This window comes from Myotis daubentonii, chromosome 6, assembly GCF_963259705.1.
Source record: "Myotis daubentonii chromosome 6, mMyoDau2.1, whole genome shotgun sequence".
NCBI lineage: Eukaryota > Metazoa > Chordata > Mammalia > Chiroptera > Vespertilionidae > Myotis > Myotis daubentonii.
Genome location: NC_081845.1, coordinates 29,666,331 through 29,692,273, shown reverse-complemented (window position 1 = coordinate 29,692,273; position 25,943 = coordinate 29,666,331). Strand labels below are relative to the sequence as shown.

Here is a 25,943-nt window from a genome sequence, read left to right as displayed (position 1 = left end):
TGTATTTATACCAGTTGATTCAATCCTATCAATCTCTATTACAAAGGTTAGGGCGTTTCTTATCTCCATTCCAGGGAGAAAAGATTATGTAGTTTAAGCATGATTGTTCGTAGTTAAAGGGATTAATTACCCGCCTGGCACTTAGTTGAGGGGTTTTATTCCCTCCCTAACTTCAGGGGAAAATCCCTACCTGCGGATTCAACCTTTCTCGGAGAGGTGACCTTGGTTAAAACACAGCGCCAAGAAGGTGAGCAAACATATTAAGAACCATATGCCATATATGCCAGGTCCCTTGAAACAGCAAGGATGGACCGGCTCCCGGCACCCTACCGAGAGCCAAAGGAACTACTGGGGGTTTTCTGCTGATGTTAGGTTGTTTCAGGCCTCGGTGCTTTTGTGTGTACTGTTTCCTCTCCCAAACGCTCCTCCTTCGCCTCACCCAAATCCATCTACCTGATGATGGAGATAGCACAGCTTTCATCTCCTCCAGGAAGCCCTCCCTGGCTACCCTTCCCAAGCCATTTCCTATAGCTGAGTCTCCTGGGCTCTCCTCCAGGCCCAAGGCAGGGCACAAGTCATCACTCTTACTTTATTGCACCTCAGTTGTTCGTTTATTTACCTGTCTTCCCCTCACTACACTGTGAGTTCCTTAGGGATGTGTTTGCAGCCTCTGTGTTTAGCTCATTAGCTGTTTGTTGATTGAATATATGAATTAAAAAGTCAAGATATGCTCTCTCGACTAGAGTAACCCCTGCAGTAGCTGGAACTCAAAATAAATCCCATGGCTTCGCTATCAGTCTCAGAGCTACTACTGAACTACTGATGCAAACTAGAGTGTGCCCAGTTCAGGTATAATTAGCAAATCGTGCATCCTCTGAAAATAAGAACAAGAGTAATCACTATCATCATCATCAGTCATTTTTCTGGCATAATCATGGCAAATAACAATGGCTTAGATCACTAGACATGCTGCTGTAACTGTCCTGCCACACCTTGTCTGCCCCCAAAATTGCAGAATCATATCCTGTTACCTCTGTACACCCAGTGCTTAGAACAATGACCGGCACACTCAAGACCAGTTGAATGAATGAATAAATGGGAACTTCCCTGACTCAGTCCTTTCTAAGTGGCCATATTGGCATTGTGTGATGACTTCACCTTCTAGGCCACAGCTGGTTTGAGCTTGGGTAGGTGTCATCAGATGAAGGACAGACACATGGGCTGCATTGTGGTTTCAAATAGGTCTTTTCTAGGAAATTTGAACCAAGGAATACAAAGAAATTTTCCCCCTAAATGTAGGGACAAGAACTAAGAGGAAGCAAAGGTAAGGATGGGGTAGTGTAGCCAGAAGCCATGAGGTGGTGTTTGTAAATAGATGGATGAGGAAGCACCTGTGAGGAGAGTCTGTTCAGACTGGACACCCCGAAGCAGAGTGTGTTCCAGCCTTGACTACTGGTTCAGGTGAAGATGAATTTTAAAATGTGCCAACCTCACGTACAGGACCACCATCAGCTTCTATAGAGGTCTTTGTGAGAATTAGATAAAAGATACGCCTTCTGGGATGAGGCCTGACCAATGGTCAGCTCCTAGCTGGCTAGAAGTCCATGGCCTTTGGGCAAAGAGAAAGGGTCCCTCTTGGGGGAGGGGCACAGGGAGGCTGTGCATGTCCACACCAGGGGGCACTGCTTGACCAGGGCTGGGCACAGGCTCGACTTGAGCCCCCCTGTGTGCTCTGCCCATGACTCTTTGTACTCCCAGGAGGGAGGCTTTGGTTTTCTGTGAATAGAAACAGACAGAAAGTAAACTTAGAGCCAGATGGTCTTTGTTTAGCAAAAACCATTCTGAATTTAGCAAATGGAAAGGGAGCAGGCATCCATTGTTCCTGACCTAGGGCAGCTCCAGCCCAGCTGTGACTGAGGGCCCCTGGGACCCAGCCTCCCAGGCACAGCATTATGCTTTTAGAACAACGGCTGAGCATGCAAGCATCGACTCCAAGAGTTATAACCTTGGAGGTCAGGGAGAGGCACTCTGGGAGCACCAGCAAGGTGTGAACAAGCAAGGACTCCCCTCAGTGGGATAGATGACCACTGGCTGCTGACAGCAGCACTGGCTTTGCAGTTACCTATACACCGATATATACCATGGTATAGCAGGGCAAAGGGATGCTGGAGAGATGAGTCAGGGTACCAAACATCTATATATCAAGCTAATAAAGTCTTCTACTCATTCATACCTCCCTTTTTTTTAAGTGGCCCCAATAGTTCTCTGCTCTGTGCATCCCAACATGCAAGACTAAGAGTCATCACTTGAAGATGGCACCACTCTTGGGCCTCCCTATGGCCTGACAAGTCCAGTACAGTGCCTGGCACACAGGAGGTCACAGTCAGTACTTGCTGAAAGCTTAGAGCAGAAACTGCCCTGGGTTGTATACTAAGGTTCTTTACTCACTAAGCATTGGGCTTATCAGAAGAGCGCATCAGAATCTACTGAGTATATTCAAGTCTCTAACATGAGGAAAGATTGACCTGAAAATTAATAAAACACCTGTGCATATACCACCAAAAGCTTATTTCAGGATTTTATTTTTTAATGATAAAATGCCACTAGATTTACAAAGAAATACTTGGTTTTTAAAATCCAGAACTTCTGTTGAGTTCCAAAACTGTGAGTTCAAAAACCATAAAGCAAAATCAATCTGTGTTTTTATAAAGCAAAAAAAAAAAAAAAAAAAAAAAAAAAATCTCAGTTTTTATAAGCTCAATGAAAGGGCTGATGTATTAAATAACATCTGTAAAATGCATTTTATGAAAATATTTGGTTTCTTGGCACTTTTTGAGTGGATTTTACAAAATCCACAAAAACGTGCCTGGCCAGTGTTGCCCAGTGGTTGAGAGTGGTTGAGCATCAACCCACGGACCAGGAGGTCATGGTTGGATTCCCAGGCCAGGGCACATGCCTGGATTGTGGGCTTGATCAGTAGGAGGTGTGCAGGAGGCAGCCGATTAATGATTCTCATCATTGATGTCTCTATCTCTCTCTCTCTCCCTCTCCCTTCCTCTCTCTGAAATCAATAAAAACATACTTTAAATACAAAACAACATATAGGTTATGCTGACAACACGCATGCATTTTTATCAAGTGAAAAAATAACTGCTCACATCACAAGTTAAATAAAAGCCATTAAGTCTGAGGTGCTCTTTTTGGACAACAATCTAAGCATAAAGCACAGACAGGGAAAATGGATCCTCTTGTGATATCCCCTCAGCATCAACACAGTGCGAGCACAGAGCTGGTCTTTAGAAATATGTGTCCTATTGGAATAATTCTTACTGCCATAGTTGGCAAAGTTTTTGAGGTCAAGTTGCAAGTTCTTAGTTATTTTTTCATGGGAGAGGGGTGGAGAGGAGGCTGGGTGGAAGGTGGGGTGACAGATGGGGGCAGCAGGGAGGGCACGGTGGTTTTGGAGTGAGGTTCTTCTTGGCCAGCCCTTGGAGAACACCTTCAGTCTTCTCTTCCTTCCCTCCCTCTCCTCCCTCCCAGACACACATCATTGCAAAATGTGATGTCCCCTCCCCTCTCCTCCCCCACCCCTCACCCCACACCCCACACTCTCCCAAGGACTCACACCAGGTCGTTGACTCATTATTAGAAATTAACCCTTAGAAGAAACTTGTTGACAAGAAACTGGAATCGAGAAAGGGAGTGAGAAAAGCTGCTTGGGAGGTGGCAGTAGTAGGAGAAAGTGCCAACAGGGATGTGAGAAGGTCCTACACCAGTGATGGTGAACCTTTTGAGCTCGGCGTGTCAGCATTTTGAAAACCCTAACTTAACTCTGGTGCCATGTCACATATAGAAATTTTTTGATATTTGCAACCATAGTAAAACAAAGACTTATATTTTTGATATTTATTTTATATATTTAAATGCCATTTAACAAAGAAAAATCAACCAAAAAAATGAGTTCATAGGTTCGCCATCACTGTCCTACACTAAATCCATCAACCTTATACTGGCCCAACCCTGGCCACAGCATCACAGGACAGAATGACATATACACACCACAAGACAGTGGTTCTCAAGCTTTGTTACACATTAGAATCACCTAATACCAGGCTGCACCTGATGCCAATTAAGTCAGAATCCCCGGGGGTGGGCCCTGGCCGTACTCTCGTTGTGGTTGTTTTTTTTTGTTTTGTTTTTTATTCCCCACGTGACTCCTATGTGTAACCAACTTTGAAAACAAGTGTCAGAGAGTCATGCTTCTCAAATATGAATGGATCCAAACACAAGCTGGGGACCTTGTGAAATGCAGATTGGGGTTAAGTAGGTCTGGGGTGGGGCGTGAGATTCTGAGATGAGGCGGGTGCTGCTGGTCCGGGGCAATTCCGGTGAGGCTACATATAACCAACTCTGGGAACTACCCACATGTCCACGGCTTCTGGGGAGGGCCTGGAATTTAGGCTGCCCTCCCCCAGGCCAAGGGATGTTTTCAGAAGGTGGCGTAACCTCCCTGTTGTGCCTGTAGGACAATCCCGTTACCCAGCCCAGTCATCTGGCTGAATCTCGCATGCCTGCAGAGGATACAGTACTCTGGGAAAACACTCTGTGTGTGTCCACAAGGGACCAGACCACTTTTTTCTGAGTCTAAGAAACGCAGGAGCTCCTGGTCACGTTTAGCCAGCTCTTCCAGAATCCCAAAGCCCCGTTCTGAAAATGGAACACAGTCACATGGGAGAAGTTCGCTCTTTTACACGTGGGTCAGCATCCAGGGGCACCAGGACAACGCAGCGGACAGTTGTCACTTCCAATGTCCTTTAAGAACATACAGGAGACACAGAGTTCTCGGAAGCAAAATAATGTTATAAAATGAAGCCCATAGCTCACACGATGTGCACTTCGCACACTCACATTTAAAAGCGTTTTCCTGCCCTTTTTCTGTTGCATGTGCTGAATGAAAAATGGAGACACAAGCTATGCTTATTTATCTACAACTGGACTAATTTTCAGTTGTCTCTTTAGAGCAGTGGTTCTCAACCTTCCCAATGCTGCGACGCTATAATACAGTTCCTCATGTTGTGGTGACCCCCAACCATAAAATTATTTTTGTTGCTACTTCATAACTGTAATTTTGCTACTGTTATGAATCGTAATGTAAATATCTGATATGCTGGATGTATTTTCATTGTTACAATTGAACATAATTAAAGCATAGTGATTAATCACTAAAACAATGTGTATATATGTGTTTTCCGATGGTCTTAGGCGACCCCTGTGATAGGGTCGTTCGATCCCCCAGAGGGGTCGCAACCCACAGGTTGAGAACCGTTGCTTTAGAGTCATCTGAACAGTTCATTTTTGTAAAAAATCAATCGAGATTACCCACAGGCCAAGTTCAGTTTGGCCAAGACATAAAAAGCAAGAGGTAAAATAATTTCCTTTCAATGCTTTCCACAGTATGAATTCACCAGAGGGGTCTTTCTTTTAATATATATTTTTTATTTTTATTGATTTCAGAGAAGGGAGAGTGAGAGAGAGAGAAATATCAATGATGAGAGAGAATCATTGACCGGCTGCCTCCTGCACGCCCCCTACTGGAGGTGGAGCCCATGCTGTTGACTGGAATCTAACCTGGGACCCTCCAGTCCACAGGCCAATGCTCTACCCACTGAGCCAAACCGGCTAGGGCGCCAGAGGGGTCTTTACACAAATCCCACGCCCTACCTCCCATTACTTGTACTGAACAATTTTAACCAGCTCTACCCAATTTGATCTGCAAAATCGGGTCAACAATGCCTTTAATGTTTTCTAAGTATACACATTGTGCTGCAAAACCAATATTACAAGAATAAGAAAACTGAGGTCTTTGGTGGAAAACAGAGCTAGCTGGCCGGAAACATGCCCTTTTTGACCAGGAAACTCGGATTCGGGTATTAGTGGGGTTGAGTTAGAGCTCTGGCCTGAGCCTGGAGCCTGAAAGGGGTCATGGTGGGGGATAGTGTACACCTGTGCGCCACTGTGAGGGCCTTTCGCTGCTAAGGGTGCACTTGATGCTCGTTTTATTTTCAACTTCCAGTTCCCATGCATCAGCCCTCAACGGAAAATTAGAAAAACATCTGTGGAAACTTAACCAATCTGGTGGGCTTTTTAAAAGTTCTGCAGTTCTTAGGGTAATGCGTTATTTCAACGCATTTAAAAAGGATTAAGTATCCGATCCTCATGACCTCCCCATTTGGTAGGTAGTTCCACACTCTTCATTCCCACTTTGAACACCGAGATGTGAGAGACAAGGTGAGGTGATGCGCCCCACGTTACACAGCGCCTGGCACCTGGCCGGGCTCCTGGTCCCGCCTGTCCCCGGTGCAGGGCGGCCCCCAGCACCCGCCGCGCAGAGTGGAGCCCAGGGTCCGCGGTCGGGCTACGGCTCAGCGAAGGACCAGATGAGCACACAGGCCGGCCGAACCCTCGGCACCACCTGCACGGGCTTTTACAGGGAGCCCTCTGGCCAGCAGCACCCCCACCCCCACCCGCACCCCCGAGAACGCTCGATTTCAGAAGCAGAGCAGTTGGGAGGGTTTCCAAGACCTGCGCTGGCCCAGCCCCGCAAGTGACAGGACCGCACCCTTCCCAGGGACAAAGTCGCGCTCAAGACCAAGAGAAGGTTCCTCTTCCTGATGGCCCAGCCGGCGAACCAGAGCCGCCGCGGGAGCGCCCCCTCGCCCGGCGGCAGCACCCTTACCCCAGGGGGCGCGCGCCCACCCTGCCCGCGGCCGCAGCCCGCAGCCCGGCTCCAGCATCTCCGAACCCGGGGACCGAGCCGCGGACAGCCTAGAAGGAGGGCGGCGGGGGGAGTCCAGCTTCGCCCTGCCCCTACCTCCCAGCCCCTCCGCTCCCGCCGCCAGCCTCGGAGACCAGCGCCCGAGGACGCCCCGGCTGCAGCCTGGCCATCGCCGCCACCTGCCCGCGCCCGCCCCCCGCTCCCCCGCCCCGGCCGGCCCCCTGCGCCCCAGCCCTTACCTGAGCCGGAGATGTGCACCCGGAGGGGGCGGCCCCTGCTGGAGCAAGACGACAGGTCGCTCTGGGAGCGGCCGCGGGGGCTCGGGTCCCCGGGCAGCCGGCGTAGGGCCCGCGGCGGGGCGGACGCCTCGGACTCCGAGGCTTTGGCCGCCACCTGCCCGACCGGCTCCCCCGGGGGCTCCGCGGGGCTCCGTTCCGCCTCGGCCATCGGGTCCTCCGGTGGCCGGACCGGAGCGCGGGGTGGGGCTGGCGCCGAGGGCGGTGCTGCCGGCAGCGCCGCGCCCCCCAGGCAGTGCGAGGGGCCGGGAGGCTGGACGCCGGGCGCCGAGCAGCTGGGCGGGAGGGCGGGAGGAGGAAGAGGAGAGAAAAGTTTGCACAGGAAGGAGCCGCCTACAGCCTGCTCGCTCCCGCCGGCGCAAGCCGCAGGGCTCGGAGCCGGCTGCCCTCGGTGCCTGCGAACCTGCCAGCCGCTCCTCCCCCAAGGGCCGGCTCTGCCCTGTGCGGGGCGGCAGCAGTGGGGTCCCTCTGGCTGCCACCCAGCCAGTCGATCAGTGGGGTGTGGGCGTCAGGAGCTGGGATGCAAGGTCAGGGTTATCCATACCTTGTCCATTAATGGGGAGGGGGGAGGGGGGATGTCATACACACACGCGGCACGGAAATGATCATACCCGGTTCACAGGTAAGACACCGCCCGGCCAAGGCGCCGGTGGATAGTGGCAGACCCTGGTGTCCCGTAAGTCAAGTTCCATGGCCTTCCCTTGCCTGGAAACTCCTCCCTGCTCTCCCGCTCACTGTTGCCCGCATCCCTGGATTTCTGTCTGCTGGGTAAACTCAAAGGTCATGTTTAAAAGACAAGTGTTCCGAGAACTGAATAAATAACACAGACTTGATGTCCGAGTCAGTGCTTTCTAACGGAAGGACAGGTCTCTGATTGGAAACACCTTAGTTGACTCCATGCCTTGCAGGGGTTTGCAAAATGGGCAGTGGGGATTTTGCTGTTTCAGCTGGTGATTTCACAACCTAACCTTTATCAGTTTCCTGATTAGGCCCCCAAGTTAGGACTTGCCCAGAATCAAAAGGCTGTAAGTCAGGCTCAGAAGTCACCATTCATTGCAGGCCATAGATGGGCAGCAGGAAGAGAGGAGGGGATGTGTGTGTGTGTAGGGTTAACAATGAAACTTTGATACACACACGCCTATATTCCAGGTGCTGCTTCAGACACTTTGCACATATTATATCTTTTAATAAGAAAAGCAACCGAAGCAGAGGACGTAAGAAAAAAGAGGGACAAAAATAAAGGGTGTGGGTCAGTAGACAAGCAGATTAAAAAGCTGTGGTACATTTATTCCACGGGATACTATGCAGCAGTAAAAAAGAAGAATTTCTTACCTTTTGAGACAGCTTATCTCCAGGTGAAATAAGTCCATCAGAGAAAGACAAGTATCACATGATCTCACTCACATGTGGAATCTCATTAACAAAATAAACTGGTGAGCGGAGAGCATCCAGAGATGTGGAAGCATGGAGCAAACTTCGGAATCTCGGAGGGAAGGCGGGGGGGAGGGTGGGTGGATGGGAGGTAATCAACCAAAGACCTTGTATGCTTATATGCAGAACCCATGGACACAGACAATAGAGTGGTGAAGGCCTGGGGGGGGGGGCTGGAGGGAGTCAAAGGGGGATAAAGGGGGACATACATAATACTTTCAAAAATAAAGATTTTTATATATATTTTATTTTTTAAATATATTTTTATTGATTTCAGAGAGGAAGGAAGAGGGAGAGAGAGATAGAAACATCCATGATGAGAGAGAATCATGGATTGGCTGCCTCCTGCAACTTCCCCACTAGGGATCGAGCCCACAATCTGGGCATATGCTCTTGACTGGATTCGAACCTGGGACCTTTCAGTTCGCAGACCGACGCTCTATCCACTGAGCCAAACCGGCTAGGGCAAAGATTTTTTTAAAAGGTGGTGCAAGCTAGAGAGGTTCATTAATACCCACTAAGCCCTTTGTAGCAACTAGGTCATAATAACAACAGTTCACCCTTGATCATTTATAAAGGACTTTCACATTAACTCTCACAGCAACGCTGTGGGGAGGGTATGATTATCTCAGTTTTGCTGTGAAAACTGTCCAAATACAGGTCCATTTCCATAAAGTCAGCCATGCTTGCCTGCTCCTGCCAGGCAATATTTTCTGCTTTCCCACCTTTTAAACTTTACTCCAAATATGATGTCACTTTCTTGATATCTTGTGTTGCTTCAGAAAAAGATGTCTGTGTGTCTCAGCATCGACTTGCATTGTTTTAGTAGACAGGTCACTGACAGAGTTGAAAGGACAGAGTTCCCACTTTGCCTGAATAATCCACATGGATTACAGTGTATCGTGGGCTCTCCTGTGTATTGCTCGGTGATGCTGTCTGTACGCCTGACTTCCCCTTCCTCAGCAGTTACTCACCCAGGTTGCCTTCTCCCTGGAGCAGCGGTCGCTGACCTTTCAGACCTCACGGACCGACTGCCAGTGTCCGCGGACCAGCGGTTGGTGACCGCTGCTCTGGAGCACACATTCCTGTTCCCTGCACATGGGTCTCACAATGGGAGTGCTCCCACCATCCTCCAGGCCGCCTGCTTCTCTCTTCTCTGGTTTATTCTCTCTGCCATCTCTTCTGAATATAAATAAGTAATTAAATGCTTCAGAACACATAAAGTCTTCCCTGGCTCTTACTCAGTTATTCAGCAACTTATCATTTCAACGTTTACTCAGTAAATACATATGTGAGTGGGCCAGGCACTGTGCGAAGTGCTCCACGCCCTCTATCTCTCCATTTTCCCTTCCCAGTCAAGCTTCTAGAGAGAGTAGCGTCCACTTGCTAGTCCCCTTCTCCATTCATTCCCTTACTATCTGCATTGTGACTTCTGCCCCCACCGCTCGAAGGAACTGCTGGGCCAAGATCACTTTTGAGCACTAGTTGTCAAATGGACTGGGGACACCTTGACCACCTGCTCCTTTTCTGGACTCTGCTTCCCTGGTTTCTGGGATATTCATCTCCCTGGGTGTTCGTTCCTCTAGCTTCTTGGATTCCTTGCTACTCACATCTCAGGATCTCTGATTTCCATCTGTTCCTACCAAATATTCCCCAGGGGTCCAGCATCAGCCTCTTCTCTTCACACTTGACATATTTTTTCCTAGGAGATGCAATCTTTAGCTTTGAACCATGTGCAGATGCCTCCCAAATCTCTCCCTCCAGCCCAGACGTCTCTCCTGATCTCTAGACCCCAATGTCCAGCTTGGAGAGGTTTCCTGGTCATGGACGGTCAGCCTTCCCAGGGCTGCACGCCTCTTTCTTCTCCATGAACCTGTTCTGCCCATTCTCCATCTGAAATAAATTTCTCCAGAATCCATTTCCTCCCTGCTCTCCATTGCCACTTCTTCAGCTTCAACCTTCATCTTCTATTTCAGCGGTTCTCAACCTGTGGGTCGCGACTCCTTTGGTGGTTGAACAACCCTTTCACAGGGGTCGCCTAAGACCATCCTGCATATCAGATATTTACATTATGATTCATCACAGTAGCAAAATTACAGTTAAGAAGTAGCAACAAAAATAATTTTATGGTTGGGTCACAACATGAGGAACTGTATTTAAAGGGCCAGAAGGTTGAGAACCACTGTTCTATTTCCTCCTAAAGAGAGGGACCTCGGCTCACTTCCTTTTATTATGCCCCCATCTCATTCTTAGAATAATCTTCCCAAAATTCTCACGAGATTTTGCTTCTGCTCCACTTCCCTTCAAAACAAGTATCCATGACACATATTCAAGGGTATACTCCTCTGTATGGTATATCAGGATGTCTCTACCCTGCCCCAAACTGTTCCCTTGCTGCTGTTATGCACACTCTGCTGTCTGGCATGCAGGTATATTTGTAGTTTCCTGTTCCTCTTCTCATGGTACCTCTGCACCCCCATTCCCTCTGCCTGCACCATCCTCCCTCACCTTTCATTCCGAACTGACCCGCTATCACTATCCTTCCAGCCTCAAAGCCAGGCAAGCCCCCTCCCCCCCCTCCACCCATCAGTGCCGTATGGCCCATGTGTATCGCTATTTGGCCACTTTTCACACCAGAATGTAATTGTTGGGATGCTAACCTGTCCTACTCCCTGTGAACTGCTCCAGGGCAGGAAGTACCAGACTGGCCTTTGTTCTCCCAGCAGGCTGTGTGTTGAATGAATGCATCGATGAATGAAGCCTCTTTGGGGAGACAGACCCTCACCAATATTTACCTGGCAATTCATGGCAAGTGGCAAAACCGACATGTACATGGAAGTCACTATGGAAACCCAGAGGAGCAGGCACCTCACTGGCCTGAGGTGAAGGATCAGGGAAGGCTTCCCAGAGGAGGTGCACCTGAGAGGCGAAGGCCCCCCAGGCTGCGGGAGGGTGCAGAGGCTTGAGAAAGTGGGGCTCCTCAGGACACTGCACTATAATGTGAGGTTGCAGAACAGGAGTCCAGGTGGGGAGTGCCCATTTGAGCCTGAAAAGGTAAACAAGAAGTAGATTAGGACTCACTTTTCAAATACTGTCTCACTTGTACAATCCTAAAATGATTAGCCATCAAATTTATTTGGGGTTTGGTTTACCTGGTATTTCCGGTTTTGTTTGTCCTGTCTCATTCCTGCCATAAGATTTCTCTTTCCTTAGCAATGTCCCTGGGCCCAGAGGACAATATTTTGCCCAGCACCTAACAAATGTAAGTTATTTGTCAGACTAGCAAAAAAGAGAGGCATGTGGTTCAGTTTTTCAAAACAAAATGTTTATAGATATGATTAGTTTGCTTTTTATTCAGCTATTTCCATTAAATGTTATTTCTGAAAGGTTAGAAATAAAAACTGAAAATGAAAAAGGAGTTACTTCTAATTATGTAGTGTTGCAACAGGGACTTAACACACCAGAAAGAATGTCATAGTTTTACCATTTTCTTTGAAATTATGATTTTTGTGAGATGATACAAGATTAAATGAACATGTATTCATTCATTTCATTTAATCATTCATTTCATAAATGCAAATGTAGTGTCACCTGGACATGGTGTGGAATCTGTCTGCTCTGCGGCCAGTGTCCTCCTCTTCCCGCACTGGGCCAGGTGGGCCTCTCCTAAAGCCATGAGCAACCAGAAGGGCTCTTTGTATATTCCAGTTTACCTGATGGAAGGAGGAATTTTTAAAAATATATTTCTATTGATTTCAGTGAAGAAGGGAGAGGGAGAGAATAGAAACATCAATGATGAAAGAGAATCATTGATCGGCTGCCTCCTGCATGCACTACCCTCCCCCCTTCCCCCCGACCCCCACCATGGGGATTGAGCCCACAACCTGGGCATGTGCCCTGACTGGGAATTGAACTGTGACTTTCTGGTTCATAGGCCCACACTCAACTGCAGAGCCACGCCGGCTGGGCTGGAAGGAGGAATTCTTGTTCAAATTCTTTAATGCATAGTAAACGGTACTGGTAAGTTTTGTGTGTGGTTTTATAAAATATTTTTCTGCATGCTCCACACTAGGGATCGAGCCCACAATCAGGTATGTGCCCTGACTGGGAATCAAACTGTGCCCTCCTGGTTCATAGGTCCATGCTCAACCACTGAGCCACGCTGGCCAGGTGGTAATGACCGTTTTTTAAAAATTAGACACATTAGGGAGCTGAAGGATATTTTGTGACTGATCAGTGTTTTATTTTCTGGCAGTCTTCAGACAGGAATGGTATGCAATGCAAACAGTTGTGCTGCTCAAATGAAGATCAAACTTCCTAAAGACATTTCTTAAAGACAGTACTAACTCCCTTCTAGCTTGGGTTATTTTGATTATTGCAGTTTTGTTTTGCTCCCCCTACATTTATACAAAGTTCCTTTTACCAGACTTTATATATAAGACACACACAAATACAGTATAAATTTGATTTTTAGGAAGCATAATTCCAAAATGAAGGCATTAGAAATGAGGGTCTTTCGTGGGCAATACTGTTTCCTTAATACAGGTGGATAAAATCACCATGAGTGAGAGAAGGGAAATCAAAGTAATATTTGAAAAGAAGTGGCAGAGGTCAGATGGGTGATGTACACAATTAAAACGAAATAACAGAAAGACAAGGAATTCAGGCAATAAACAGAGCTTGGTAACAAAGGAAATGAAACTAAAGGACCACAATATAGTAAAAGTAGGCCAGCATTTAAGGTCACATTAAAAAGAAGAAAAAAATGTACATCAAGAAATAGGAAGCTAGTTTTGATGACCTCTGAAGTTTCTTTTGCTCTGAGATTTGATGGTTCTATGAATGCTTTTATTTGTATTCATTTTAAAAATGAATGGCCCAGCTGGTGTACCTCAGTGGTTGAGCACCTACCCATGAACCAGGAGGTCATGGTTAGATTCCCAGTCAGGGCACATGCCTGAGTTGCGGGCTTAGTCCCCAGTAGGAGGCATGCAGGAGGCTCCAAGCAATGATTCTCTCTCATCACTGATGTTTCGATCTCTCTCCCCTTCTCCCTTCCTCTCTCTAAAATCAATAAAAACAGTTTAAAAAAGTGAGCAGGGTTGAAAAAGAGGAAGGGCAGGAAAAACCTCCCAGGCCGAGGGGCCAGGGCAGGAAACAGTAGAGAGAAGGAGGGAGGTGGGTCTGGAGTCTTGGGTACATGCTGGGATATGAAACAGAGAGAGTTGTCAAAGGATGAAGCAGAGTGGTAACATGATCAAAGTCATGATCTTTTGCTTCAGTTTTGATTCCTAAATTTGATACCGAAGTAATGCATATACTGAATTTGTTGGGTGGTTTTAAGGATCGAAAAATAATGTATATAAAGTGCTGAGTGCCATAATTGGCATATACTGGAAGCTCAATACAATACCCTAAGGCATTTGGGCTATGCAGTCTATTTCTTTGTTTCTATACATCATACCCGGCTCAGCTTCTCCTACAAAGGTTGCCCCAAAGACATCTTCGAGAATTAATTACTTCTCCCTGGATCAAACATGAACCTTAGTACTTAAGACTTTAGGGAGGTAGGAGGGGACTGTTCTGATTCTTAGTCCAATGGTTGTCAGGCTCAGCTATAGGGTCCTTCACCTTGACTTCCATGTAGCATCCAGGACACCCAATCAGCATGGAGGCCACCTCTCCCAGATCCTGAATCCTCGGAGACACGCTGTTAGAGGGGGGCTAGGGAGCCCATCAATCACTCAGATGTCAAGGGGTTGGAAGTACCCAACACGCCTGGGGACTGGGTCCTCCTCCATTCAACCCTTAAGACGCTGGAATCAATTGTTGGTGGGAATGCAAAATGGCACAGCCACTTGGGAAAGTAGTTTGGCAGTTTCTTATCAAGTGAAATGTGACTCAGCACCCTATTCGTAAGTATTTATCGAAGGGAAATAAAAATGTATGTGTATCCAAAGATCTGAAAGCATAGAAGCTTTACTCATGATCCTCAAAAACTAGAAACAACCCCAATAAGTGCTTCCATACAATGGATACCGCTCAGCAATACCGAGCTACGAATGACTGACACACACAGCCTGGAGCGTCTCAAAGCATTATGCTAAGTACAAGAAGGAAGACCTAGAGGACTTCCTGCCGTGTTGTCTCCCGGCGGTGATATTCTGGAAAAAGCAAAACTCTAGGAACAGAAAGCAGAGCAGAGACTGTCCGGGAGGAGATGGAGGGGGTGACATTTTGCACTAATGGAGCTGTTCTGTCTTGATTGTGGTGGTGATGACACAGGGTATTTGTCAAAAGTCATAGCATTGTATGTCAGAAAGAGAGCATTTTAGTGTGTGAAAATTATATCTGAAGAAAATAAAGAGGAAAACAACAACAACACACCACCAAACTGGTTTCCCTTCGGAGACAATCCAGCCTAATTTCCTTGACTGGCCGAGACCCTCAGCACGCAGGGACCTGCATAGATTGTTCTGTGCTTAGAAACGTCTCTGGTTTGGAGGCCTTGTACTCACACATAAACACATAAAAGATGTTCACATGCTATTATATGACTCTCAGGAAGCAAAGGTCCACCTCTGCCTTTCTGGGCGGGAGATAAAATGGTCTCTTCTCCCTTCTGGATGCATCCCCAGCTGCATGGTGGGGCGGGGGGGGGGGGGGGGGGGGGGGGGGGGACGGACGGACGGACACAGCTTACGGGTTGTCCTTAAGACTTGCCAATTTCTGGTTTGTTTGTTTTTAAGCTTGAACTCCCAGAAGGGAGAGGAGTAGATAAAAATTACCTTTTGGGAAAATTCGACAATGTAACTTTTCGTAAGTTTTCTGCTACATTTCTGTCTCAGAATAGCATCCCCCTCCCCCCACCCCCACCCCACCCACCACAGGATCTATTCTGAAGGCTGGTTCTGTGGGATGAGGGGGGAAGGGGTGGACTGCCAGGAGAAACAGGGAGGGCAGCAGGGAAGACGGAAAAACAGTAAGCACTCAAACAAGGCCATTTCTCATAGGCTGAATACTTTGAAGAAACTAAAGAGCATGATCCCGTAGGAAACAACTGGAAAGAGGGGTCCTTTAAACCCTAGAGTGTGGGAAGCGCCATCGCGCTCCTCCTGTCTTTCCCCAAAAGTGCCGGGAGCGCTTTATTTTAACATTATATGTTTTGTTCAAATTTTTTTTTCTACTAGTATCTTGTAATACAATCCGCAAACAATATATGTCAAAGATAAAAACAAATGTAGTAAAGATTTCCTTAAGTTTTTGAATATGCAACTTCATTTACTTGCGATTCATAATTTTTTTCCTAAACTGCTGTAAAATCAGCAAAAATGCCTTGGCAATTTTAGCATAGTTCCTAGGATATTGGGTGGCACTCAAAGGGTTAACTAGCATGGCCAGAGAAGGCCTTTCTGAAGATGTGGCCTTTGTCCACACCCGAAACATGAGGCATCGTAGGCACCAAGAGCACAGAGGGCACATTACAGGCTGAGGGAACGGCAGGTGTGAACACTGCAGGAAGAATGAGCCACAGATGCACTGAAGGAGGCCGGATGTAATGAGCAAGGGGTGTGTGTGTGTGTGTGTGTGTGTGTGTGTGTGTGACACAGAGAGGTGAGGGGACAGCCAGATGCTCTGCTAATCCTAGTGGAATGAAGTCCATGAAAGACTTTTAGCAGGAGAGTGGCAGGATCTGAATTACACTTTAAATATCTTTCTGGCCCGGCCAGTGGGCTCAGTTGAGTGTCGACCTATGAACCAGGAGGTCACGGTTCGATTCCCATTCCCGGTCAGGGCACATGCCTGGGTCGCAGGTTCGATCCCCAGTAGGGGTCATGCAGGAGGCCTCTCTCATCATTGATGTTTCTATCTCTTCCTCCCTCTCTTTTCCTCTCTGAGATCAATAAAAATATATTTTAAAAAATCTTTCTGGATTTTTATTGGGGGGGGGGGTGATTGGAGATAGGGGATGAGGAAGAGCAATGAATTAAGGACCACTCCAAGATTTTTGGCTCAAAAAAGTGGTAAAATTAGCCATTTTTAAAAAAGGAATAGAAATGAGGAAGACTTGTTTTATTCAAAATTTTTAAAACAAGACAGAGCTATAATAATTAAAATGATGTGGTGCTGGCATATTAATAATTAAGACTAATTTAACTTTTTAATATACCAGATATTACGTGAGGTGCTTTAAATGTATAGCACAACAGATCCTCACAGAAACCTATTAACACTATTTTACAGGTAAGGCACCAAGGCACAGAAAGGATAAGTAAGGTGTCCCAAGTCCCGAAGCTCAGAGGCAGTCTGGCTCCAGAGCCCCTGTTCTCACCTCACAACACTGTACCCATGACTAGGCCAATAGAAAGAATATGGAATCCTAAAAAGAATCAAATATATCTAAATCTTAGTCTATCACAGAGACACCATAACAAATCAGTGGGAATAAATCAGTGTTTAAATTTTTTTCTAAAGTATTTGGAAACTACTTCCTTTGACACATTCACTAATAAAGATACACTACATAAAGACAGATTAAAGAGTTTAATTTAAAAAGAAATATGCACAATCCATAAAAAGTTAGAAGAAAATATGCGATAGATAGAAAAGCATTTTTTAGAAATGAAAGTCATTTGAAAAATTACAAAGGAAAAAAAATCAATATGTTTGACTTCATAAAAACGAGACACTATAATGTCAAACAATTCAGGAACAAAATGAAAAGTGCATTGCTTTCCAGAAATATTGCATCCACCTTACATTATGGCTCACAAGATTGTATCAATTCATGCCCTGGCTTGCAGTATTTGAGAGTGCCCATCATACTTTGCCAGCTTTGGCCATAAAAATTTTTACCAACATTTTCTAGATTGACAAAAAAGACAATGGTAAACATCTGTTGCTATAATTAGCATTTTAAAAGTGTGGTGACTTTGAACACCTGTTTGATCTCTTTATTGGCCTTTTGTATTTCCTGTTTGTGAAATGGTTGTTCGTGCCCTTTGTCTGTGGGGATTTTAGTCTTATTGATTTGTAGGAGCACTTTATAGATCGAGAAGAGTACAGGTTGTTTTTTTCTTTTCATATTTGCAGAAAATGTATTTTCCCAGTTTGTTGTTTACCTTTTAGTTTCTACTTCAGATTTTTTTGCTGCAGTTGTTAATGGGCTCCCCGCCCCCCCCCCCCCCCCCCCCTTCTCAAGCCAGTCCTTGTGTATACAGGAAAGCTATTGATTTTTATGTCTTTGTAACCTAGTACCTTAGTGAACTCTTTTTAGCTCTAAGAGTTTTCAGCTGATTCTCTCTTGGGTTTTTTAAGTCTACGATAATATCATCTACAAAAGGAAGGGAGTGACTGAGTGAGGAAAGGAGGAGGGCTGTTTTTTCCTTGCTAATAATAAACTCTTACTTAGGCTTGATATGTTAATTTTTTAGCCAAAATTTCCAGAAATTTGGTGGTAATAAGTACCATAGTTTTTTCCCCTTATTCTAATAAGGATCTCTAGAATTTCACTCTTATCTGTGAAGTTGGCTCTTGATGTGATATAGATAATTAATGATTATTTTAGATCATCCATCCTTCTATTCTAAGGTTTTCATTTGGTTTTGTTTTAAGGACATGTTGTGGCAGGATATCATTCCTATCTATCAAAGATTATAACAGAAATAAAAGCAAAATTTTAAACCTCAGGCAGAAAGTACACTAGCAACACCATATATTTGGTTTGAGGACAAAAAAAAAAAAAGTCCTTGACTATTTTTTGTGTGATGTGGACAACTTTTTATTTATTTTTTTAACCAGTCTCTTGATTTTCCTTTGAATAGTACTCCTCACCCCTTTAAAAAAAATCAACTTCCTTGAAGTTTAATTTACATGCAATACATTGTGTCTATTTAAATGTACAATTTTATGAATTTTGACAGATGGAAACACTGGTGAAACTGCCACAATCAAGACACTGACAATCTCCATCCCAAAAGATCCCTCCTGCTTCTGAATTATAGTCCATCCCCCCTTTTGCCCACAGCCCCAGGCAACCACCGATCTGTTTTCCTGTCATTATGGAGGAGTTGGCATTTTCTAGAAGTTTATATAAATGGACATACTACGTGAACTCTGTGTCTGGCTTCTTTTACTTAGCTCTACTCCCACTCCTAGAAGGGTAGATGCAGCCCCTTAAAAGATGAAGAAACTTGGTGTTTATTCATAAATCTCTATATTTATTCTCTCTCTCCCCCTTCCTCTCTCTCTAAAAATCAATAAAAAACATATCCTTGGATGAAGATTAAAAACAAAATAAAGCCTGGGCCTTAGTCTATTTAGGTAAGTTAACTTAGCCTCTCTGTGCCTCTTGTCCTCATCTGTAGAATGGGATATATGCAGATATTTAAATATATATATATATATATATATATATAGAGAGAGAGAGAGAGAGAGAGAGAGAGAGAGAGAGAGAGAGAGAGAAAGAGAGGAGAGAGGCATGGTGCATGAAAATTCATGCACTGGAGCAGGAGGTCCCTCAGCCAGCCTGCCCCCTCTCACAGTCCGGGAGCCCTCAGGGGCGGGAGGTGACCCGGCCATCAGGAGAAGGCGACGCCCCATCACACCTCTACTGCTGCCACTGCTGGCAGCGCAAGCCTCAGCCAGCCCTGGTTACCTGAGCCTTGGGCAGCCCTGGGTGGCTGGGGGGCTGAGGGGACTGGGTGCCACCATATTTGAAGGTGGGCAGTCAATTAGCATATTCCCTCCTTATTGGCTGTGGGCACCGCCATCTTTGTGATAGTGTGAGGGTCAATTAGCATATTCCCTCTTTATTAGATAGGATATATTCATCAAACACTTAGAACAATGCTTAGCATATAGTAAGAATGAAACAGTCCCTTAAAAAACCACCTCTTTGCAATCATGGAATTTTCATGATCACCTCATTCAGTGTTGCTATTCTAACGCACTTACCCTGGCTCACATTATTATAAATATTTCATCTAATCTCTTTGTATATTTTTAGTGCTTACTATCCTGTGTCTCTCAGTTCTCCAGGGCTGACTTATCTACCCACTCAGCAGGCACAGTGCCCAGGGCCACAGCTCTTGTAGAGGCCCATAAACATGTTTCCATTTCTCCTAAAGTCTGAATAGGGGGAAAAGGGAACTTTTAGGTTAAAGAAAATGCTTTAGTATATAGTAATAATATATTTGCCTTTATACCAACATGGTCATGAAATACACTTTTTAATCTGTGTGGGTTTTCTGTGGAGGAGGAAGGGCCCAGCAGCAGCCAAAGTCAGCGTGCAGCCAGGCAGCTCCCACCTGGCCGCTCTGCATGGGAGTCTTCACGCCTCCGTTAACATAAAGGAGAACAAAGCTACCTGTGAGGCTGCAGCACTGCTGTCCTGCACAGGGTGAACATCTGGGCAAGGCCAGGCTGCTCCAGAAGAAAAGACTTCCCCGCAGTAGGCAATCTTTGCGTGCAGGCTCCACCCTCAGGGAAACAGATGCCTCAGCTAGAACGGAGCTGGGGGAGGAGTCCCCCCTCTGTCTCCTCCACCCACTCCCTCTCACTGGTTCCTCAGCCTCCACTTCTCAGCCACAGATTTCCTGCCCACATCACCTCCTTTCCCCTTCTCCCCCTGTGTCCTCCTCCACCTCGGCTCGCAGGCATGCCTCCAAGGAGCTTGGTCTCTCCTTCTCCTCTGGGATGCTCCCTGTGTCTGTCGCCTTGCTTTGTCTGCACCTCCTCTGGATCCTCCACTTGGCCTCCCCTGTCTTCCTTCTCCTCACTGCCTATTCTTGCACATTGCATGCTTTTCTTTGCATTGTAGTTTCTTTCTGAATCCAATTTTAGGCACTCTTTATTTCTCCAGTTTGTTAACTTTTTTTTTAAGCTTCATGGTCTTGTAATTTTTTTTTTAATTTTTTTTTTTTGCTTCCTCTTGTTCCAAGGACCTGGCCCCTTCTAACCAAGGCTGTGGAAACTTCCCTCTGTGCTCTGATCCACGCAGCCCAGAGCAGGTTGTCCCCCTCAGCCAGGAGGGCCTGGGAAGGAGGCTGAGGTGGGACACAGACCTCTTCCCCCTGAGCTGGGCCTCCATGCACAGGCCCTGATTGGAGCATTGGTCTTTCCGTGGACACTGGGAAGGAGTGCAAGAGAAGGCAGATGTGTTGCACATTTGGAAGCTCAGGCTCCTCAAATTACCTGGCGGAACCCACTGCTGTGCAGAGAAAATGGGGCTCCCCTGTGTTGTAGATAGCCAAGCTGCCCGCCTTCGCAGAGCAGCATACTGTCCGTCTCCCCCATGCACACGCCAGGTGGTGGGTGGCCAAAATTGATTGTTCATTCAGGATTAAGTGTAGACAAGTCCTGTAAATTAAACAGCCTCTTTAGCAAATATTGAGGTTCTCCTTTGGGTAAAACCTCTCCGAGTCTCAGATGCTTCCCCAGGCCTTGCTTTTCCCTGAGGTGGAAGGGGCTGCAGGCAAGGAGGCCTTGGTGATGTCCCCCCCACCCCGCCCCCAATGCTGGGGTACCCACACGCTCCTGTAGGTGCTCCCAGATGAAGCCTGTAGCTGCTACAATTCACGATCTGGTCTCTCTTGGGCCCGCCTCCGCTTTTGCTGGTGAGCTGGAGACCTCTGAGGATGTCTGCGAACTCCATATACTCGGCCCAGAGGCCTGCCACAGGGAACCACTGGGGCCAGATTCCCTGTTAGGTTCTCAGCGACTTCTGGGTCCCGTGTGTATCACTTGAGTTTCAAGGTCATCGGGGAAAGCTATACAGCAGCCTCTCCCTTCGCCTGACCACACAGCTTCGCCTCGTGAAACCTGCCAGTCAGCCTCAGAGTCTTCCTCTGGGGTCCTCAGTGGGACCCCGGACAGAAATGCCGGTCCCTTAGCCTCCCCTTAGTGACCTAAGAAGTCTGCACTTCGAGGAGGCTTCATATGTGCTTTGCATGACTTAATTTTCACAGCAATTCTCAGGGGAGGATCTACCACTATCATTCACATGCAATTGGTGCAGAAACAGAGGCCCAGAGATGCTGAATGACTCCCCAGGGATCGCACAGCCCCGCGGTAGAGGAAGGAGCTGGTATGGTGGTCCGGGGCCTGGCTGCCAACCTGTGCTCTCGGACTCGGGGTCCTGCTGCTCTCCTGCCTCCCCTGAGCCCTGTGGCCTCCTCCTCCACTCCTCCTTCTCTCCCCCGGGCCAGTAAAGGGAGGATGCTATTTCCCCCATGTCATCTGCTTGTTCTACCATAAACTGGGCTATTTACCAGATAAAGGACGAAGTGGGCTCAGTTTGATTTGAGTGTTGTTCTTCTGCATTTCCAGAGCGAGACTGTGTTGATGTCAGTGGTGAGGCAAATGTTTCACTTCTCCGACTGCCCACTTGAGAGGAATTCTGGGATCTGCTGAGGCTGGCGGTGGCAGTCACCCAGGACCCACGTGGAGATAACAGAGTGTGCCCTCCAGAGCCTCGCCCAGACGTCAGCTCCACCTCAGCAGCTGACGGTACCCCTGAGAGGACAGCAGCATTGTGATGACTTCCTCCGGCAGCAACAAGCGGTTGTGCAGGGCTGGCCTCCTGCCCTGTCTCCTGGGAGATCCAGGAGATCAGGAGCAGCGACCAGGGTAAGCACCCTGTTCCCTGCCACTGCTCAGCACGTGGCCGCCGACCGTGATGGCTTCACGGTGAGGAACACCTGTTGCTACAGGGACGAAGTGCCTCTCGGTGACCTCAAACAGGATGGGATCAGGGCTCGTTGGCAGAGTTCCCCAATGAGGCCCAAGGCCCCCCCAAAATGAGCCACGTGCACCTGGGGAATCTGTCCTTTCTCAGGTATCTGGATCCTGGATCAAAACCTTTAAATCCCAGGTGAAGCCTCAGTGCAGTGTGGTGCCATTGCTCACTGAGCAGTAGCTTTAAGTGCAGAGACTGTACGTTTGTAATGCATCACCAGTCAGCGGTTGCCAACCGGTGGTCTGCGGACCACTGGTGGTCCACGAGGTCCGAAAGGTTGGCAACCGCTGCATTATCTGGTAAAATATGAAGTGCAATCTATTGCATGTGGTCTCTCCATAGTGACCATATTTTAAAATATTTCATAGATTTTCATTCTTTTAGTCATTTAACAAGTATATTTGCAGTAGAATCTCTTCTCCATCATCATTTTCAAATAAATCTCTTTCTTATTTCTTCCAAATCCTGTTTCAATGGCGCCCCATGTGGTATTCTAGGATGCTTATGTGTCCTCCAGGGCACTAAGGAAGGCCTTTCATCTGTTTATTTCCTACAGAGGTTGTAATTTTATAAGGTTGTACTTACTGAGGGAAAATATTTCATTGCCTTCAAGTGAAATGATAAATGACCCAAGTGGCGTTTGAGCAGATCAGGTCTGATTAGCACTGATGAGCCAAAATACATGGTAAATCATTTACTGACTGATAAATACATTTGTTTGGAAGACGGAAACCTTCAAAATGTGGGGTTTACGTGGGCAAATGCTTGATGAGAAGACAGGCCTCTCCCTGCTGCAGTCACCTAGCCATGTCTCCTGCCCTTTGACAGTTCAAAACCTCATGTCGCTGTGAAATATGTCGTTTACGCTTATTACACAAACGTCTGTTTCAAGGGATGTCAAGAGGCAGTGACTGAAAGGTTCACCTTTTTGTTGAAATGTGCCACTGAGCTCCTAGGTCATTCGAGCGTCAAAGACTAAATAATGAAACTCGTCACCTGCTTTATCGGTAACTGGGGTTTTGCCGTTGCTGGTCGTGCATGTCCAGTGGATTCCCTGACCCCTCTCTCCCAGGAGACCCTCCACCTGGGGAGACTGGGGGTCCCATGTGCAGGTGTGGTCCCGGGGAGTCATTAACACTGCATCAAGGGGTGAAGCTGTTCCCATGTCTTTGCAGAGACTGGAGAGTGAGGGCAACAGCTACTGAGCGTCATTTCCTTTGTCAGCAAAAATTCCAAAAGAAATTAAGAGAGTTTTAGCCATATATCATTTGCTATGCAGGGACTAGCCCACAGTATGACCTGAAGACATGTACCGAGGTGGGAGTGGGAGAACAGTTTTTTTGTGTGTTTTGTTTTTTTTTAACTTGTAGCAAAGAGATGGGTTGCTAAGGGAAACAAAACCACAAACTCACATTATGTGTTTTCTAATTGGTGGACAGCTGGCTCAGTGGTCAGCAAGGGGGGCTGTGAGATGAGAACAACGGGTAACATATCAGTCATCTGTCAAGTCCCAGTTCTGGTTCAGGGTTCTAGAATGAAAGCTCTGGGGGACTTACCAACTGAAATCCGACAGCACAGAGAGGCGCTGGTTCTGCAGGCGGTTTCTAAGTCCAAGGTGCAGAGTTATGCACTATGAAGTAGCCTCAGATTTCAAACTGCACAAATCCAAATGGTGGGCCACAAATTGTGGTATTAAAGTTCCTGTAAGTCCTCATCTTCTTTGTTCTTCCATAGGACCTCATCATTAGAACCCTGGTTCTAACCCATTGAAGGACTTCCATCAACATGCCTGAGTGCTGCTCTCTGCTTTAAATGCAGCGGCTGAAGGTCACTATCTCTGTCCTCAGGAAGCTCACAGCCTGAGGAGAAATGAGAGCTGTGTCCTAACTACAAGGCAATTTTTGGAATCCTCTGCTAGAGGTTGGCAATAGATGCTAATGGGAAACACATCAGGGAGTAAACTGTCTGGCAGGGAAGGTGTTGACAGAAAGCTGGGAGGAGGTGACACTGAACTGGCCCGTGAAGGAGAGAGATGCTTTGCGGGAGCAGAAGCGGGGAGGGTTCTGGCTTTACTCTGAAAGCATAAGGAGACGTGAGCGCTGATGATGAGCCCTGATGGACCATTCCACGTTTCTGGCTTCTTTTCCCAAGCCTGCGGATTTCTTAAACATGGACCCTGATACGGGATTTTTGGACAGGAATATGCGGGGTTCCCCTGGGCAGGATGGCTTCCCCCAGCTTCGTTGTCCATGGACAGAAGATGGGATAGCAGAGGTGGAAATTTATTGAAGAACAAGTACAGAACTCCATGTGGGAGGGGGAAAGACTCCCACCGAGTTCCTTTTCCCCAGGTTTATAAAGGCTGCAGTTTTTGTGCCTCGATATCCCCTGCGATTTGCCACCATTCTTTTTTGATTTGGTCACTGCAGCAACTCCTGAGCTCAAAGGTCAAACCTCACATGAGAGGTATGAGGCCCTCCTTCTTTCCCTTATCTTATGGAAATGTAAATTCTGCCTTTCCCTTGTCTTATGGAAATGTACCCTTTTGTAATTCTGTGGTCAGGTGTTTTTTTCCATGGACCCCTTAATTTAAAAAGATCCCCTAAACCTGTCTATTTCACCCATAAAAATTCCTATTTCAACACCACTGGTCTTGTTAGAGGCCAGTAAAGAGCTAGGAAAATTCCAGGGCAAGTAGAATAGGGAAACTGAGACAGGAACGTTAAAACAAGGCCAAACAGTGTGGGCAATCTGCAGTCAGCTTGTAAATAACAAACCATTATCTTCCCCAGCTGAGACACTCCAGAGCAAATGGTTAAAAGCCTCCCTAACAAGAGAATGCAGGAAAGGAGGGGGGGGGGGGAAGGGAAAAGGGGGCAATTTTACTCCCTAAGCCAGTGGTTCTCAACCTTGGCTGCACATTAGAATCACCTGGGAATCTTTTTAAAATCCTGATTTCAGGGCCTCATCCTCCGGAAATTCTGTTTCTTTGTTATGGAGTGAGGCCACAACATTAGTAACAAAGAAACAATTTCCCAAGGATGAGGCCCAGAAATCAGGATTTTAAAAAGATTCCCAGGTGATTCTAATGTGCAGCCAAGGTTGAGAACCACTGCCCTAAGCAGAGAAGGCAGCTGTCTTGATTTGATGCTTGGCAAGATAAAATTGCCAGGTGCTGCTCATAAAATCTGGGAAGGCCACAACAAAATAAAAAGAATCTGTACCAAAATAGTCAGCAGAGGAATTCTGAAACCTATAGACAGGAGGGTACATAACACCTCAAACCCCCACCCAACTCACTCTTCTGATCAGCTAGCTGAGAGCCGTCTGTGCTGCATAAGCCAGGTGTGTGGATTTGCTTGCCTTGCTTCTTCAATACAGGTCATACATTAATTGCTTTAATAAAATTGGCTTCATCACAACGCAATCAAGGCCTCTCGTATAAATTCATTTATAGGAGAAGACAAGAATCGAGGTTGGGGACAGCCCTGACTCGGGGGGGCTGTCCGGTAACACCTCCGGGCGTCCGTGAGCGGTGCCTCTAACAGTGTCACCAGGTGCCTCTAACCGTCACCGCCGTGGCCCGCCTGGGTTTCGGATGCAGTTCCGCTCAGAAGCTGGCGCCTGAACCAGCACAGCGACCAGCGCTTGGTGTGAAATGCACATTCCGGGGCCCCGCCCTGAATGAGAAAGTTGCCATGCC

At 47.0% G+C, this 25,943-nt stretch overlaps 1 protein-coding gene across 6 annotated transcripts in view; it reads right to left on the bottom strand.

Moving 5' to 3' along the window:
* Positions 1 to 7,594, bottom strand: part of PHACTR2 (phosphatase and actin regulator 2) — a 237,409-nt gene extending 229,815 nt beyond the window's left edge. For 2 of the 6 annotated variants that reach the window (XM_059700560.1, XM_059700566.1), the window contains exon 1: positions 7,015 to 7,593. In XM_059700560.1, the coding sequence (XP_059556543.1) occupies positions 7,015 to 7,222 (208 nt within the window). In that variant the 5' untranslated portion in view covers positions 7,223 to 7,593. Of the gene's footprint in view, positions 1 to 7,014 lie in introns of all 6 variants that reach the window. The other 4 variants (XM_059700564.1, XM_059700565.1, XM_059700559.1 and 1 more) reach the window with 3 other exon arrangements.
* Positions 7,595 to 25,943: the final 18,349 nt, after the last annotated feature.